This window comes from Ursus maritimus, unplaced genomic scaffold (genome assembly GCF_017311325.1).
Source record: "Ursus maritimus isolate PB19 unplaced genomic scaffold, ASM1731132v1 scaffold_1, whole genome shotgun sequence".
Lineage (NCBI taxonomy): Eukaryota > Metazoa > Chordata > Mammalia > Carnivora > Ursidae > Ursus > Ursus maritimus.
In genome coordinates, this window is record NW_024423343.1 from 6763923 (window position 1) to 6781269 (window position 17347).

A 17347-nucleotide genomic window follows, 5' to 3' on the forward strand; every position below is an offset into this window, starting at 1 on the left:
CAGCACTTCCTGAACAGCGCAGTGACAAGAATCTCCCTAAAATGTTCCATGTACAAATCCCCGAGGGTTCACTTTGACACCTGCCTTGCAATTTCATCGATCACTATAGCTGTTCTTCATCTCTCAAACCTTCCGCTGCAGTAAAAACGATGTTCTCCCTGTCTTGCTCATTCATTCCTGGATGGAGCCTGGATTAGACCAGGGGTGATGCCAGAAGTAGAGCCTAAACGGGCCATTGAGATAGTCCATTAAAGGTGACCAAGGGGGCAAGAGGAAAAATTTGAGGCTTTTATGTACTCCTGTGTATGCTACTTAGAGTTGGTGCAGACAAAATTAACACTGAGGATGTTGTACAGGTTTAAGGTTACGTGGAACATTTTTCACTGGAGACACATTCGGAATATGTCTTCCGAAGAACGTGGCAAACTTGAAGCCCTACGCTTTCCAATGTTTAGGTAAGTTGTAAATTAACCATGCCAAAAGACTATTTTGGAGTGCGAACAGCAGCAAATATAAGCTCTAAAATGTGATTAGGTGCGTAGCCGGCTGACCGAGTGGACCCGTGGACTCGCGCGCCCAAGAACACAGGGGACTCCAACGTAGCCTTTCCACCGCGAGACTCCGCACTCTGAGGGCAAAAGAACTACATTGCCCATACGGTCCCGCGCAGCGGGCTGGGCCGGCGCTCCCGCGGGGCATCCTGGGAAACGTAGTCCGCGCATTCCATAAATGGCCCACGCTCCAGGCCGTGGGGGAGCTGCCCACGCCAGTGTGGCTCCGCCCGGTTGGGGCGCGTATGTTTCTTTCGAATGTGGGTCTGGGCCGGCTCGTGGTGCTGGGCTTTAGGCAGTAAGTGGGCCTGGCAGCTGGGGTTCTCGGGGTGGGGACGTGGGAGGCTCAGGGACGCTGTGGGCGGCACGCCTGAGGACGGCGAGGCGAGGGCTGCCCCAGCGGCCTCCCGACGCGGCGCTCTTCTGGCGTCGGCTTAGCGGTACGCGGCCGCGGCGACCCTCTGCTTTTTCGCGCCCCTGGGCCGGGTGCTGGCGTGGAGGGCGGGAGGCCCTGGCCTCGGTCACGGCCACGGCGTAGGGGAGACTGGAATCCAGACCACGAACTCGAGGCCGGACTTTCAAGTTCCATTTTTTGTGCTTTTTTTTTTTTTTCCTGAGGAGCGGGTTGAGAAGGAATATTGCATTTCAGCGCTTCCTGTCCCTTAGGAACGGTGCTAGGCTCTTTGCATTTCTCATCTTCAAGTGACCCTCCTCCACACTCGAGGTGAGACCTTGAGCGGTCCTGTAGGTCCCCACAGCTAATGTTGGCATCACTGAATACATAGTGGAGGGCCTTTGGGCTCGTTGGTTTTAATGGCAGTCCTTTTTTCCCGGTGAACCTCCTTCCGGCTCTTTAGCTTTGGGACCGTGTACTAAACTGCTGTGAAGATTAATTTGTTCCATGTAATTCCTTTGAGGGTCATAATTTGGTACAAGAAGTGTGAGAAGCTGAGATTTCAGGAAGTGGTTGATGGTCGCCAGACCCTTGTCAACTCAGAATCTAGGACTGGCTTTGCCAGCCCAGCAGTAGATGAGGTGTAATGAGGGGTTTTCTTTCTTTTTTCACTATGACTTTTTTAAAAGCAGCTAGTATTTATTGTGAGCCAAATCCTGTGCCCCAAATGCCTTTCTTAAAAGTCTCCCATTTGGTTTAAATGATCCTGCGTGGTAGTTGGTATCCCGTTTTACCTATAAGAACACAGGTAAGTTGCCTGAGGTCACCCAGGTAGTTTGGAGCAGGGATGAGAAAATCCAGGTCTTGCAGTCTCCAAAGGCCAAACTACTGGATAAACTTCTAATAGATACTCCCAAGTATAAGATGGGGAGCTGTGTGGAAAATTTGTTTTAAAAATAAAAGCATTTGTTTAACATGTCATTTTTTTTAAGGGTAGGATCTAGTTTCAGAATGTTTGGGGATCTTTTTGAAGAAGATTATTCCAGTGTGTCAAATTATCAGTATGGAAAAGAGAAGAAATTAAAGACCAAAGCTTTGGAGCCACCGGCTCCTAGAGAATTCACCAATTTAAGTGGAATTAGAAATCAGGGTGGAACCTGTTACCTCAATTCCCTTCTTCAGACTCTTCATTTCACACCTGAATTCAGAGGTATGCTGTGTTACATGCTTTTGATTAGTAATATGTACCCTTGCCTCTACATATAATCAATTATGCAAGATTACAAATTATCTTAAAGGTGTATTCCCCCGTATGCGTTTATTATTGCTAATGTAAGAAATGGTAACTCTCGCTAGGGAAATGTGAAGCTTAAATTATCTTAAATATATTCTGTACAAGCACAGTAATTTTTAGTAACAAAAAATAAGGCAATGGATTTCTTTCCTAATTCCTATAATTTAAAATACAACATAAAGACAATTTTGCTAGCCTTCGTTATTGTTATGCTATTTGTATTTTTGAGTTTTAAAATATCTCTAAAGTAATAAACATTTCAGCCAGAGTTACCCAAAACAATTTTGTCCTGCCTTTTGGAGTGGGGAGGGGCGGCACATTATTTATACAGTCCACAATCGTTTATCTGCAATTCTGAAATCCAGAATGTTCTGACAACCTGATCTGAACTGGTTTGGTATCAGAACCTGTCCTGATGTGAGGCTGTTTATAGTCTTAGTTATCTCACTTGGGTGGATATTCATAACATTTATTACAGGACTATCAACTCCTTGATTAATGGATACTGTTTACCCCAAACCCTGCTAGGAATGTAATGTTAACATACTATGACCTTTTCTTCATATTACCTTTCTAAAATCTGGAAGGTCCAAAGGCCCACAATGTTAGATAAGGGACTGTGTATAAGAAACAAACTCACTCATATTAACTCAATTAAAAGGGGGATTTACAGTAAGAATATAGGGGAATCTTCTTGCAACCACTGCAGGAAGCCAGCCTGACCTCATTAGAGCCTTGATTTCTTGCCCCTGTTTTTCTCTATGTTTGTCCCATTCCCATCTCTGCAAATTAGCTTCCTCCACAAGGGTCGTAGTCTCTCTGATCCCTTGATTTCAGTATGAACATTACCTTCACATGGCCCTGATTGGGGCCTTCAGCCACAAAGCTGCATGACTGCCTCAGCTCTCCACAGCGTCTCCTTATACTGAGGACAGAAAACCTGGCTCATCTTGTATCCTGTATCTCATTCCTCTTCCCATCGCTACCAAATTTAGCAAATTTTTTTGACATTTTCTGTTGCTTCTAAGCTTAGGAAGACTTCCTGCCTCCCGAGATTTAGTAAATACCATTATCCCCTTCCCAGGGCTATTTGAACAGATTAAGCTGCCTGTGGGATTTCAGAGTAGTGGGATTTCAGTGTAATGGCATTTGTCCTTGACTCCATTCTCTCCATAAAAATATCTCCCTAATGTATTCAGTTATTCCACCATTAGATTTTTCAACATACATTTCAACAGATTACTAGGGAGAATAAAAGTTTTCCAAGTTTTAATATAGTTGAAATAAAAAAGTAGCCTTAAAAAGAGACTGAGAAAGGTGATTGGTGGGCAAGCGGTCCAGGTCATAGAGAGGGCCACTGAGCAAGGATAAGGTTGAATGGAGAAGGCCACCGAGCAAGAGCCCAGGCCACCTTACTCTCAGCAAAGGAGATCGCTGGCCAAGCACATGGGCTTGTATCTTAGTGCGGGCTGTGCATTCCATCTAAGGCCTCATAGGAATCCTGATGCTTATTGAAGAGAAAATAGAATTTGGAAGGGGTAAGAATTAGCAGATTACCGGTGGGGAGAATAATTCTGGAACTTTTTGGGATGGTATCTTGAGTAGGGCTGGATTGGGTTCCACCGTACTAGTTCAGGGTGGCTGAGAATAGTGGGAAGTAATTGCATAAGTCCTTGTATGGTTTTATGCTTTAGCCTTTGTAGTTCATTTCTTCCCAGTTCCTGCCAGGAGCTCAGGAGGAATATAACATTCATAACCAGGGCAGCGGTGGTTTTCGGAGGTTTTCGGAGGTTTTCGGAGGGAGTACCTATCCCATCCCTTCTCTCCTAGAGTAGATCAAAGTTTTCTAGTAGGAGTTCCCACCTAGTTTGAATACCGACTTCCCATAAGATTCTGATATGCCCCAGTGGGTGGCATGCCTAGACTTGGAAGTATAAAACAATTGTGGAAACTGTCCCTGGGTTACCAACTTATTTTTCCAGGTAAGGTCCCTACCATCTGTTGTTACCCTTAACACAGAAAAGACATTCTTATACCAAAAAAAGTAAGGGCATTGAGAGTTAAAGGTGGCCTTTCTCTCGAAAGGATGGTTGGAAGCCTCAACTGTGACACTATTATATATTGTGTATTTCTTCATGTGACTTTTGGGACCCACTGCAGTAGGCAATAGGAAGCCATTGAAGATTTCTGATGTTACTGTTTTTATAAACATAGTTTTCCTTTTATGGATCTTCTGTACTGAAACCTTAGCATGACACTTTATATATAGAGTCGGTGGTTAAAAGTAATGTTATCAGGAAGTAAAATGTGTGGAGTAACAGTATAAATACTGCCACAGTCATACTCTGAATCTTTAACTGATTTTATTTACTGGAGGCTTCGGCTCTCTAAAACAGTTTTTTAAAATGAAATAACTTTGTTTATATCTCTGATTCTACGTTTTGTTTAGAAGCTTTATTTTCCCTTGGCCCAGAAGAGCTTGGTTCATTCGAGGATAAGGATAAACCTGATGCAAAGGTATTTACAGGGTCTTTTTCTGGAGCATAAAATGTTTTTTAAGGAAGGAATTAAGTTCTTTATTCATAGAAATTCATAATTTTATTAATTACCAAATATTAATTTTATTTTCAAAAAGTGGCTTGGCCTCTATACCCGACTGAATGGAATCTTCCTTCCAAAAAAGAATTACTTCGAATATGGTGCTGCTACTGCTTTATAGACCTAGCTTGGTCAAGAAAATATTTGCACTAGCCGAAAACCTACTTAAGGCATGGATTTGTAACAACAACAAAAAGTAGAGACTGGTGTTCTCTCTGTTTGATATTCTGGAAATAAGCTGAGTGAGGAATTGGTTTATTATAAGTGCATATCTAATCTTATTCTTCCTGGCTTTAAATACCATTCATAAAGGCTAAAATCTGCCTTTCTTAATAGGAGTTTTCTGTGATCTGGCCCAACTCTTCTCAAACCACCTGTGATGCAAAGAGCCAGGTTTTTTTTTGTATTTCCTTTTCTTCCCAATCTCTTGCAGATCATACTTTGTAAGACATGATAAAAATGTGGTGACGTCAAATTGCCATAAAATTGTCTAAAGTCTTATTCTTGCTTTAGATATGAAAGTCCAGTCTGCCCACAAGGCTCTGAGCATCCTTCTCTGCCTGCCCTAACCCTCCTCACACCAAATAAAGCAGGAAGACAGTGAGGCAGGTTCAGTCAGCCCTCTGAGGTGTCCAGACTCCACAGTGAGTCGGAGTCGTGACCAGAATTTTCCTTACAGGGAGTGTGTCTCTATCTGAGAGGTTTCAGAGAAGGAGTGAACTAGCAGAGACTAAATGATGGGCAGCAATGAGTCAGGTGGTTTCTTAGGGCCTGGGTGGGTATTCGTATTGATCTGTACTATGTCAAGGTAGAAAACTCCAGATAGCTAAAACTTTTTGGATTTTTTAAAAGAAAAGTGAATCTTACTTCACCCTGTGTAATAGTGTTAAACTTCCTCTGGATTGAACTGAATGAGCTAGGAGAGAGGAGAAACACTAGTTTGCGGTTCTTTTAAAAATACCCCATCCGACACAAACAGATTTCATTTAGAAATGCATTTGCTTCTTGCTCAGGTTCGGATCATACCCTTACAGTTACAACGGTTGTTTGCCCAGCTTCTGCTCCTAGACCAGGATGCAGCATCCACAGAAGACCTGACTGACAGCTTCGGGTGGACCAGCAATGAGGTACGAAGGTCAGCTGCTCCAAGGAACAGAGTTATCAGCAATAAACCCTGGTTTAATAACGTTATCTCACTTCCTTTAATTTTGTCTTAGGGTCCGAAGAAATAGTTTAAATATTTACTTCTCATGTTAAATAACTACAAGCCAGAGATCTCTTTCTAGACACTTGCCCTGTGCGGGATTTTATGAATGGTTATGATCTGGCACAGGAGAGAGGGCTGTAGATAGAGGGAGAAGTGGAAGAACTGGCCTTTACAATTTCTACCCTTTATATAGTCCAGTTGGGATGCAACATCCACTACATGGACGTGAGCAGTTCTATAACAAACTGCTAATCAGCTCCGAAAGCTGACTGGCGATAATTCTGTCTGCCTTTATGACGTGCTTTTGTGTTTGGGTCTGGCTATTCTCATTGGAACGCTCGCTTCAAGCAAAAGGGTGAAAACGTTCTTGGCAGATCTTTTCATTTTCCCTGTCCTGCTTTTCTCCAGACTCTCTTCATTTTCTTCCTGTATCCTCCTGTGTGTGGACATTCTCTGATTTTCTGTTGGAGTTTCTAAAGGGTACTTCACTGTATGCGAACACCGAACATGTTAGCAGTGAGTAAAGGTACTTGTGGTCAATATTGATGAGCCGTGAGTTTTTCTATGGAATAGATGTATTCTTGCAAGAGAGAGGTGTGGGAGACTATCACAGAACTTAAAGAGGCAATGACCACAATAATGTTATATTGCCTTCAAAAATAAACTTCACACTGTGGTCTTCTAGCGAGGAGCAGTCCTAAACCAGACAATGCTGTGAGGTTAAAGAGGTAGGGCTTGGGCTTTGAAGAAAATGGGGTATCATACAGTTAAATTTCTGGTGTAAGGCAGGTGCTTAGGGTTAATTCCTTGTTCCTTCCTTGTTTTAAAAAATGGCCGCTCCGTTGAGATACAGTTCACGTGCCGTAAGATTCACTCTTCAGGGTACAAGTCAGCAGTTGTTCGGTATATTCACAGAGTTGTGAAACCATCACGACAGTCAATTTTGGAACATTTTCATCACCCCATACCTATTAGCAGTCACCCTCCCCCCAGACCCTGGCAACCACTCACCTCCTTTCTACCTTACCTCTTCTGGGTATTCACAGAAATGGAATTCTATAATATGAGATCTTTTGAAACTAGCTTCTTTCACTTAAAATCATGTTTTCAAGGTTCAGGCGGGTTAGAGTATGTATCAGCATGCCATCCCTTTTTATTGTTGAATAATATCCTGCTGGAGGGATGGGCCACATTGGTTTTTTTGAATCTCGCCATCACCTGATGGATTTTCCATCCTGAACTTACACTGAGTCGCTGATTTCACACTTAAAGCAGTGAAACCCTTATTAATCTCTGAATAAAATCTCTCAGGACACCTGCTAGGACTGGTGGAGAGGGACTCAGAGGCGCCTTTGCCAGACTTAGAATTGTTCGGAAACAGAGCTTGAAAACTTGCACAGGCTCCCTTCAGAGGCAGTGATACTGGAGAAATTTAGTGTCTTGTATGTTGAAAAACAAGAAAAAAGATCCTGAGGCCCACTTTTGCTCCAGCTTTCATCCACTTTATCAGCTTCTTTTCATGTGGTGCTTTTCTTTAAAATTGTCTTCGCTCATGATCTCTCCTTCTGCACCTTCCATTTGTTCCTCTACCTCCTTTCTGCCTTTCTGGTCAAAGTCACTCATGACATCCGTATGCCAAGTTCTGGGAGACACTTCTCTGCTCTCAGAGGGCTCAGGAGCACTCGCTCCTCCCCATCAAAGCACCAGCTCCCACTGGTTCCTGTGACCTCATTTCCTGCCCTGGCCACCCCCCTTCCTCCTCTGCTCCACTTCTGAGGTTGGTGTCCCCCTCGGCTCTGGTTTATCATTCGTTCTGGTATATCAATCTGTCTTCACACAGTTGCATGACTCATGGTGGAGTGAAGCGAGTGCCATCAGAATTTTTCTCATCTCTGTGTTACTTGGTCTGTATGTGTAAGTAGTAAATTCTGGTTCTTTTCAAATGCTGATAATTCAGATCCCCTGATGTAAGTGAGATTTCACCGTGCATACACTGCCAGCTCTTAGAGACTGCTCTGTGCCTGTCGTGTTCTTCCCTCTTCTTCTGTGGTGTGGCCATGGGTGTGGTTTCCCACAAGAATAAAAGCACTTTCCTGTTTCAAGTGAGTTGAGTTATATGTACACACTGAACACCACCGTTCATATTTCATTTTGGAGTGAAAATAAAAGTAGTGGTCATCTCTTAACCTGATCTCGGTTTGTTTAGCTTAGTCATCCTTAATATTTGATCAAGGCTTACCTTTGGATTTCTAGATAAATCTTGTGTTTTTTAACTAATACCACTTTAAAAATCTGTTTTTACAAACCTGAAGCACAAAATTACATTTAAAAGTTACCTGTTTTATAGGAAATGAGGCAACATGATGTGCAGGAACTGAATCGAATTCTCTTTAGTGCTTTGGAAACCTCTTTAGTCGGGACCTCCGGCCATGACCTCATCAATCGTCTGTATCATGGAACCGTTGTTAACCAGGTTGTTTGTAAAGAGTGTAAGAATGTCAGTGAAAAGCAGGTGAATATGCAAGCGTGTTGTAGTAATAAGTTATATCGTAAGTTCTAACGCACGTAATTAAAGCTGTGATCTGTATACCACATGAGGAGCAAAGTGTTTACTACTAGAAATAACCTTATCAGGTTTTTTTTTCTTTTACTCTAACTACACTTCAATCCTAAATTTATAATCCAGATTTCTTAATATAAATTGAAAGAAGGAAATGTCTTAAAGCATAGCTTTAATCTTTTATTCAGTACTCTGATATTTAGAAAATAAATTTGGGGGATGTTTATAGGTAGAGGTCTGTGCCCTCATCAGAAAAGCCAATATCATGTTTGGTGGGAGTATTGTAACAAAAGTTAATTAGGGAAGTAATAAAAATAGAGAATACTAAGGAATGTTTACGTTGATAAACATCTATAATTAAATATTGGATTTCGTTTATTAACGTCCTTCAGAAAGTTAATTTGTATATGTGAGCTTATGTTGTCTATTTAATCTCATTGGAAATTAGAAGTTGGAAATTTGCTCATGAAATAGAGTAATCTCCACTTGTTCTATAAATCTTATACAGCATGTGATTGCATCACTGAAGTCCCTTAATAAAAATCTCCTTTTGTTATGGCAAGAGTTATAGAAAATTGCTGTGTTTGTATGAGTAAAAAATTAAATGCCATTTTCTAAATTTTGCATTAATTGCTTTTTTGGATACATAGTTTCTTTTTCTGCTTTTTATGAAAGAGTTGGAGATAAAAAATACTTTTTGGTCCTTTTTGCCTGTGCTACTAGAGGGTTTGGTCAGCCTAGTTTGGAAATATTAGGACATTGTATGTCTTCGGATTACCATATGATTGACTTAACTATACTGTAATAATTCACAAAGGAAGTTCAAGAAATAATATATATGAAGGCACATAATTATCAACATTAACTTTTATTACATATATATTATAAATTGTATATAAGTGTTGCTTGTGTTACTTTAGATTTCTACCATGAACTAGTTAGAACTATTACAGTCCCTATAATAACCCCTTAGAGTAATGCTAGGGCACACACACACAACTGTGAATGATTTAAACTTGTCAGATTTAAGTGTTTATTACTATAAGTAAGTTATAATTCAAATGTAGTTATGTAGAGTCTATAGACTCCTGTTTGCAAAATACTCTCCTCTTAATTTTCATAAAAATACCTTTCTATCTTGGCTCAAAACAGTTTTTTCTTACAACTTCCTTAGTATATCTTAAGCCAGCCCTTAGAGAAGAAGAGGAGGAAGTGGGGTTTACACTAGAGACTCCAGCCCTGACCAAGACAGAGCTGATAAGCACTGCACACTTCTCAGTTCAGATGTGTGTTCAGTGGTTTGTTTTAGTTCCTGCTAAAATAGGTTTTATTATAGCTACAGTGAACTTAAGAAAATCCTGACTTATTATTTAAGCCAAATTATAATTTGATTTAGGGTAGTTTTGTGTGATGGATTTCACAGTATCTGATCGGGAGGTCTATACTTTTCATACACACAGTGTTTTAGGGAAAAGGTATCTGTTACTCCCAATATATGTAGGAGTTGGTGATGTGTTCGTGAACCGCTGTGAAATTCTTTTTTCAGTATTATATTTGTGTGTATTTCAGGAAGACTTCTTAGATCTAACAGTAGCAGTCAAAAATGTGTCAGGTTTGGAAGATGCCCTCTGGACCATGTACGTAGAAGAGGAAGTGTTTGACTGTGACAACTTATACCACTGTGGGACTTGTGACAGGCTGGTTAAAGCCACAAAGGTAAGACAGATACCTGCCTTCTCCCATGGGCCCACTCAGTACTTGGTAGCATGAAGTTTTGCCAAGTGAAGTCAGCTTGTATGGGAAAGTCTGGAAGATACACATGAACCTCTTAATTGCAACTAAGGATTGAAAAGACATTTACATTCTACGTGTATCCGTATTTTAATTTTTTGCAATCAAGAATTTTTTTAAGCTTTCAACCCAACAGTTCTCTCAACTTCTTTCTCTCAGGAAAAATTTATGTATATCTCAGGGTTTCTTAAATGTACCTTTTTTAAATAAACTCCCCGTATCCTTGCTTTTTTGCAAAGTAACATTAGGAAGAAGGCTATTGGTTTTTATTTCTGCCAAGAAGCTTGTTGAGCTTTCCTTTCTGTGCTTACTACTTCGTTTTCTGCACACGGAGTCACTTTACAGTATTGATAGATGCACCGTCCCTGACTAGCAAGTCTAATACGCCTTCTGCCTCCCGCAGTGGGGAGTACTTATCTTGCCGATTAAAGGCCTTGACAGGGTACCTCTGGGTTTCTTACTAAAGGGGTGAGAGGAGGACGAGCCTTAGTAACTATTGCACAGCTCCCAGATAATGCCATGGGCTCTCCAGCTGATATAAAACCGGCTTATAGAGCTACCACAAAAGATGGGTCTTTGCAGTTCTGTAACAGAGAGCACCGTTCCTCGAGCTGACAGTTACTGGATTTTCCAACAGACAGCATAGGACTGAGTCAGATAGCATACAATATTGATTTAGATCCTGGAGGTTGTGAGTGAGAATGTAAAAAAAAAAAAACAAAAAACCAGAAAACCAAAACTCCATGCCTGTAGCTTTCACAATAGGATTGGAAACCAGGGTGAACTTTACAATGTTTAATATGTATTTCCGTCCAGCCTTTGCCTCTTTGTGACACGCAAATAGGTTTATCTTTTGCTTATCTATTTTATATTTCACCTTTGGTGTTAAAACTACGAGCTAATAAATATCAAAGTCAGAAGATGAAAAGTCTTGGAAGGATACTTAAATACATTCTTAATTTTGGTTGAATTTAATTTGCACATCAGTAAAACAAGAACCTTTAGCTCAACGAAAGCAGTTCTTGGCACGTACTTTTTATGTTTCTGGTTTAATTCTTTTTCAGTGGAAATTTTTTCATCTCGATACTTTTACAATTGCATCCTAGATTTCCGTTTGGTTGTGCTACCTAAATTAATGTAAGTTTTCTTATTCTGAGCAGACTTCTCTCAGCTGTAGTATAGATGAGATACTCGGCTTTTTTAGGTGTTTTTTTTTTAATATGTTGGAAAATCTGCCGTGTTACATTGCTATTTTTTCACTTAACTTTTTTTTAACCCCCAATTTGTGGAATTGTTTTAAATTTCTTTTTAGGAATGTTAGATATTTATATGTAAGGATAATATTATAATTAAGGATGATTTTATAGATGGGAAGGATTTTTTTTGCCACCCCCTCCCCAACACACCATTAGTGCTAAGGGGTTGGGGAAAGCTGATGACTTTTCAATAAAAAGCAGCTTCATTTAGCGTTTTGTTTTAAAGCAAGGAAATAAAAAATATCTTTTTACCTGTTTTTAAGGACAGTCATTACAACACCCCAGTCAGTGGGTCTTAACATTTGGGGCGTGAGAGCCCTTTGAAGGTCTGATGAAAGCTGTGGATCTTCTCCCCATAGAAATACTTGTATGCAAACCATGTTACTTCAAGGATTCAGATCCACTGAAATAGGTCCGTAGGTCCCAGGTGAAGAACTCCAGTCCTTCAGTAAATAAAAGGACCGTGTGCGTGCTAGGCAAAGCGGAGGCACTGAGGAGGCCAGGACTCACAGGGAAGGAGCAGTGTTAGGGGAACACCAGTTACAACACGCATGTTGGGTAGCTTTGATTTTAGGATATCAACACCAAAACCATAAACTTGGGTTGTAAATTTTTAGTTGTTAATATAAATGAGTGATACCACCTTTCGTCCCATAAAAGAGAGAAATTCATATCAAGAGCTGACTTGAATCCAAAGTGATAAATTTATGTGATTGAAGGACACATTTCTCTTAACTGCGTCACGGGTTGCTTTTTTATATCTTAAGAAGCATTATGTATTCTTTTCTATAACTTTGCTTTTAAAAAAACCATAAAAATTTTTTCTTTCAACAGTCTGCCAAATTACGTAAGCTGCCTCCCTTTCTTACTGTTTCATTATTAAGATTTAATTTTGATTTTGTGAAGCATGAACGATACAAGGAAACTAGCTGTTACACGTTCCCTGTCCGGATCAATCTCAAGCCTTTTTGTGAACAGGTTTGAACTATTTTATTGTGAAATTCTTTCTTTTTTCCTTTCAATCTTGAGGGTTTTTTTATTGGCCTCGTTTTCGGTTGGCTTATTGCAGAATCTTTCAGCCTGGCCCTGTTAATATTTTGAGTTGGGTAATTCTTTGTTGTGGGGGCTGTATCCCATGTGTTGTAGGGTTTTAAGCCACATCCCTGGCCTCTGCCCGTTAGATGACAGTAGCATCCCACCTTCCCAGCCCACCCCCAGTAGTGACAAAAGTGTCCAGACCTTGCCAAGTGTCCATGCCTCCCCTTGGGGGGAAAGCATGGATAAAATCAGTCCCAGCTGAGAACTACTGGTTTATTACAGTCCATTTGATTTCCGAAGTACGGATTTGTTCTCAGTTCTTTTTATTAAACTCTCCTTGAAAAATCTTTGAAAGGAAAATTTAAGAACAGAGTTAGAAATGACCCTACATTGAGAAATGATCCTACATTAGGAGAAATGATGATTAATTAGTACTTTCTTATTTGGATTTAGTTTACATGAGACGCAATAATGAATTACACATCTAGAAAGTGAATAGGTAATTGGAACTTCGCTAGAATTTATAATCTTTGAGATACAGGAAGGAAAGTTTTGAAAACATTAATTATACAATCAATGTACTTTATAAGCCATTTTAAAATATTTTCTATATAATTGCTATACTTACCAAGATCAGAGCCGTGAGACTGCTGCACTTTTTTTTTTTTTAATATTTTATTTATTTATTTGACAGAGATAGAGACAGCCCCTGAGAGAGGGAACACAAGCAGGGGGAGTGGGAGAGGAAGAAGCAGGCTCATAGCGGAGGAGCCTGATGTGGGGCTCGATCCCATAATGCCGGGATCATGCCCTGAGCCGAAGGCAGACGCTTAACCGCTGTGCCACCCAGGCGCCCCTGCTGCACTTCTTATTACAAATCATTACTAGTATGTTTGTCAAGACCAGAAAGAATGTTTATTAAGTAGCTATTGAGTTTCTTTGTATAAAAATTATATTTTCTTTATTCTTAAATTTGGATGGGCCTTCCTCCACTTCAAGCCTGATAGCTGTGCCTTTTGGGGTTTTTCCAGGGTAAGTTAATATACCCCCCCATTTACTGCCTCAATAAAACGGTTTTGGGGAGTCGCCTGTGTGGCTCAGTCGATTAAGCATCCAACTCTTGATCTCAGCTCAGGTCTTGATCCTCAGGGTTGTGAGTTCAAGTCCCACATTGGGCTCTGTGCTAGGTGTGAAGCCTACTTAACAACAACAACAACTAATTTTTTTGCAGGATAACTGAGTTAATTATTTTATCATTTTCCAGTTTTGTTGAGAAATAATTGACAGACATCACTGTGTACAGGATGATGGTTTGATTTATATACATAGTGAAACGATCCACACTAGATTTAGTTAACATGCATCATCTCATATGGAAAAATTGTAGCTCTTTTCAAAAAGGTAGTTTGTCACATTATTCTAACATACTTTGAAATAACAAAATTGAAATAGGTGAACCATTGAGCAGTAGCTAAGAAATTGACCATAGTTTTACTCTCTGATTTCTATATTAATGAAAAAAATCGTCACTTTGCATCTTTGTTTATATCTCTCATCTTTTGCCTGAACCAGATATTTAAAAAATACTACTTACTTTAAAAGTACAGTGTTTCAAGGAAGTAAGTTTCTTAGCTAATTGGCACCTTTCAAGTAGTGTATTCACATGCAAGGTACCTTTTACCCTAAAGTAGATTTTTTTTTTAAAGATTTTATTTATTTATTTGACAGAGACGCAGCCAGCGAGAGAAGGAACACAAGCAGGGGGAGTGGGAGAGGAAGAAGCAGGCTCCCCGCAGAGCAGGGAGCCCAATGCAGGGCTCGATCCCAGGACCCTGGGATCACGCCCTGAGCCGAAGGCAGACGCTTAACGGCTGAGCCACCCAGGCGCCCCCTAGATTTTTTTTTTAATGCCAGTATATAAGTGTTCATCAGATGAATCAGTCATAATTAAAGAGCACATTAATTATAGAAAAGATTGATCATAGAAGAAAGAAATTGTTCATCCCACTAAACGGCCTCTAAACAAACAGCTAGTATTCATAACTGCTTAGTTCCTGTGACGCGGAGCACAGAGTGTCAGGAGGGTGACAGTGGATCGGGCTCTGACTCTGAGGCCGATGACTGTCTAGTTGGAATATAGGGCAAATTCAACAGCTGAAGAACACATTTCTAAAGCAGCATAGTGGGTATAATACAAAGGTGGTTTTCTCTTGCTAAAACTATCGCAGATGCATTGGGTGTGTGTTTTATTAGCACTTTGGCTTACATGATCTTAGCCAAAGTACATAAAAGTAACAGTTTGTGTGTTCTCATATTTAAGAGGCAGAATGTGCTCGGTTGTCACGTGACCGGTATTAGATGAATGATCGTTTTCAATCTAAGAATTAAAAATTTTTAAATTTAAAGCCAATTATTCAAATTTATCTTAATTTACCCTTAAATACCCTTAAACAACAGTAGGGAACAGTTTTCTTATTTTAATAGTTGAAATTCATGTATCTTCCCGTTTTACATAAACTATCACCGTTTATGCTCTTTTTCTCATAGAGTGACTCGGATGACTTGGAGTATGTATATGACCTCTTCTCGGTTATTATACATAAAGGCGGTTGCTATGGAGGACATTACCACGTGTACATTAAAGATGTCGATCATCTGGGAAACTGGCAATTTCAAGTAAGCATAGAAATTAGTTCTAGTCTTACTATTTTGATGAAGATCATCTTTTGCCATTTATTATATATATTTACCCTAGGAAATTTTTATAGGCATGGAAAGTTAATACAGTTAGAAGTTTCAAAATTTTATTTCTAAATAGTTTCATACTCACAGAAAAATAACCAGCATCGTGGAAACACCTTCTATATATACTCTTCACCCGCATCCTCCAGTTGTTACCCATTTGCCGAATTTGTGCGAACACAAACACAGTAAACATTATCTTATGAGTACTGAAGCACCTGAAATTAAGGTGAAGGCATCAGGCCCCTTTACACTTAAACATTTCAGTGATTCTCCCCTGAGAACGAGGGCGTTCCCTTACCTAAGCGGAGATCAAAGTCAGAAGCTTTAACATTGAGATGGTACTGCTCTCTAATAAGGAGTTTATACTGCGAGTCCACCAGTTGTCTCGTCCAGATCCTTTACAGCATTTTCTTCCCACTCCAGTGTCCAGCGCAGGGTCCTGCGTTTTATTTAGTTAGCGTATCTCTTAGGTCTCCTGTAATCAGTAACTGTTTCTTGCTTTTCTTTGTCTCTCAAGGCACCAGCCAAAAATGATAAAGATTTTCCTCCTATACTGTCTTCTAAAAGTTTTATATTTTTGCCTTTTACATTTGAAACTTCTCAGTCTTCCTGGAATGGTTTCCTATGAATGGTGTGTGATTTTTTTTTTTTTTTTAACCAGGTTGCCCATTACCATTTATTGAATAATCCATTCTTTCCCCACCAAATCACAGTTCCAGTTCTGATGGATCAGTTGTTTATCTATGTAAGAGTCCTTTTGGACCCCTCTCTTCTGTTTCATTGCTCTTTTTTTCTATTCTGAGGCCAGTACCACAGTGATAATTTCTGTAGCATTGTATTAAGTCATGATCTCTGATAGGGCAAGCCTTCTTATGTGGTGTTATTCTTCAGGAGTGTCTTGGCCTTTTATTCTTCTGTGACTGTTTCTAGAATCAGCTTGTCTGTATTCACACACAGAACACCCGTTCTCAGAAGTAGTTTTTGAAGAGTTTTGAACCTACATATGTAAGTCAGATATATCTTTTCATATTTTAGAGCTTCTTGTTGAAAAGGTTTTGTAATTTTCTTAAGAATTTGCAGATGTTCTGAGGGAAAGCACTTCCTGGAAATCTAGTTCCAGTTATTTGCAATGGAAAGAATCAAAGTGTGTTACTCACCAACCCCAAACTCTCAACCAGTTTTCTGACCTGTGCCTAAAGCACAGTGAGATGTCCGTCCGTGAGTTACAAACCATGGTGGTAGGATGTAGAATGCTTATGACGTCTTCCCGATTACCAGACAGGTGGTATTGTTAACCGAAAGTTGCACCACATACAGGAATACAGCTTCTCTGGGTGACAACAGTGTTCTGGGTGCACATTCTCTTTGTTGGCATTGTTTGCTTTTCAGAACATCCGTCTGCATTTCTCGTGCTCCATTCATTGTACTTAGATAGTAAAAAGTGTGTGGATATTTAAAAAGTCAGACTTTCTGTTTGATATTTACCAGGGAAATGTTCTGTGGGGCTGTGTCTCAACTTTGTTTGACTATTTGAGGCTGGTGTATGAAATGCAGTTACCGTTAGTTTATTGATTTTATAAACCAGCCATCTTGCCAAACCCTCTTAGTTGCAGACATCTTTGGGGAAGGACTGTTTTGTTTCGCGCTTTCCCGTCCTTTACCTTCCATTTCGTTCGGCCGAGAACGTCATACAAGCATCATTCCCATATGCTTGTGCCATGTTTGCCAAGGTGCTAGTTGGTCAGACAAAGGCTCTAATTCAGGTGTAATTCAGCTCTCAAGGTTTCTGTGCTTCGCTTGAGCCGATTCCTATCATGCTGCCTGTCTTCGCTGCTTTCTTAGTTTCCAGGGTCCTGTAGTAGAGAGTTCGGGTTCTCTAAAACAGCCCCCTCCCTAAAAGATGTTGTTGAAGG

The 17347-nt window shown here is 40.1% G+C and overlaps 1 protein-coding gene across 6 annotated transcripts in view; it reads left to right on the plus strand.

The window, feature by feature from the left end:
- The first annotated feature begins 720 nt into the window (after positions 1 to 720).
- The window catches only part of USP40 (ubiquitin specific peptidase 40), a 75538-nt gene continuing 58911 nt past the window's right edge, over positions 721 to 17347 (plus strand). The window contains exons 1-9 of one of the 6 annotated variants that reach the window (XM_040638806.1): positions 721 to 849; positions 1170 to 1275; positions 1938 to 2155; positions 4689 to 4756; positions 5851 to 5964; positions 8392 to 8556; positions 10174 to 10320; positions 12486 to 12629; positions 15237 to 15365. In XM_040638806.1, coding sequence (XP_040494740.1) covers positions 1957 to 2155; positions 4689 to 4756; positions 5851 to 5964; positions 8392 to 8556; positions 10174 to 10320; positions 12486 to 12629; positions 15237 to 15365 — 966 coding nt within the window. In that variant the 5' untranslated portion in view covers positions 721 to 849; positions 1170 to 1275; positions 1938 to 1956. Of the gene's footprint in view, positions 850 to 1169; positions 1276 to 1937; positions 2156 to 4688; positions 4757 to 5850; positions 5965 to 7818; positions 7959 to 8391; positions 8557 to 10173; positions 10321 to 12485; positions 12630 to 15236; positions 15366 to 17347 lie in introns of those variants that run through there. The other 5 variants (XM_040638815.1, XM_040638796.1, XM_008690313.2 and 2 more) reach the window with 5 other exon arrangements.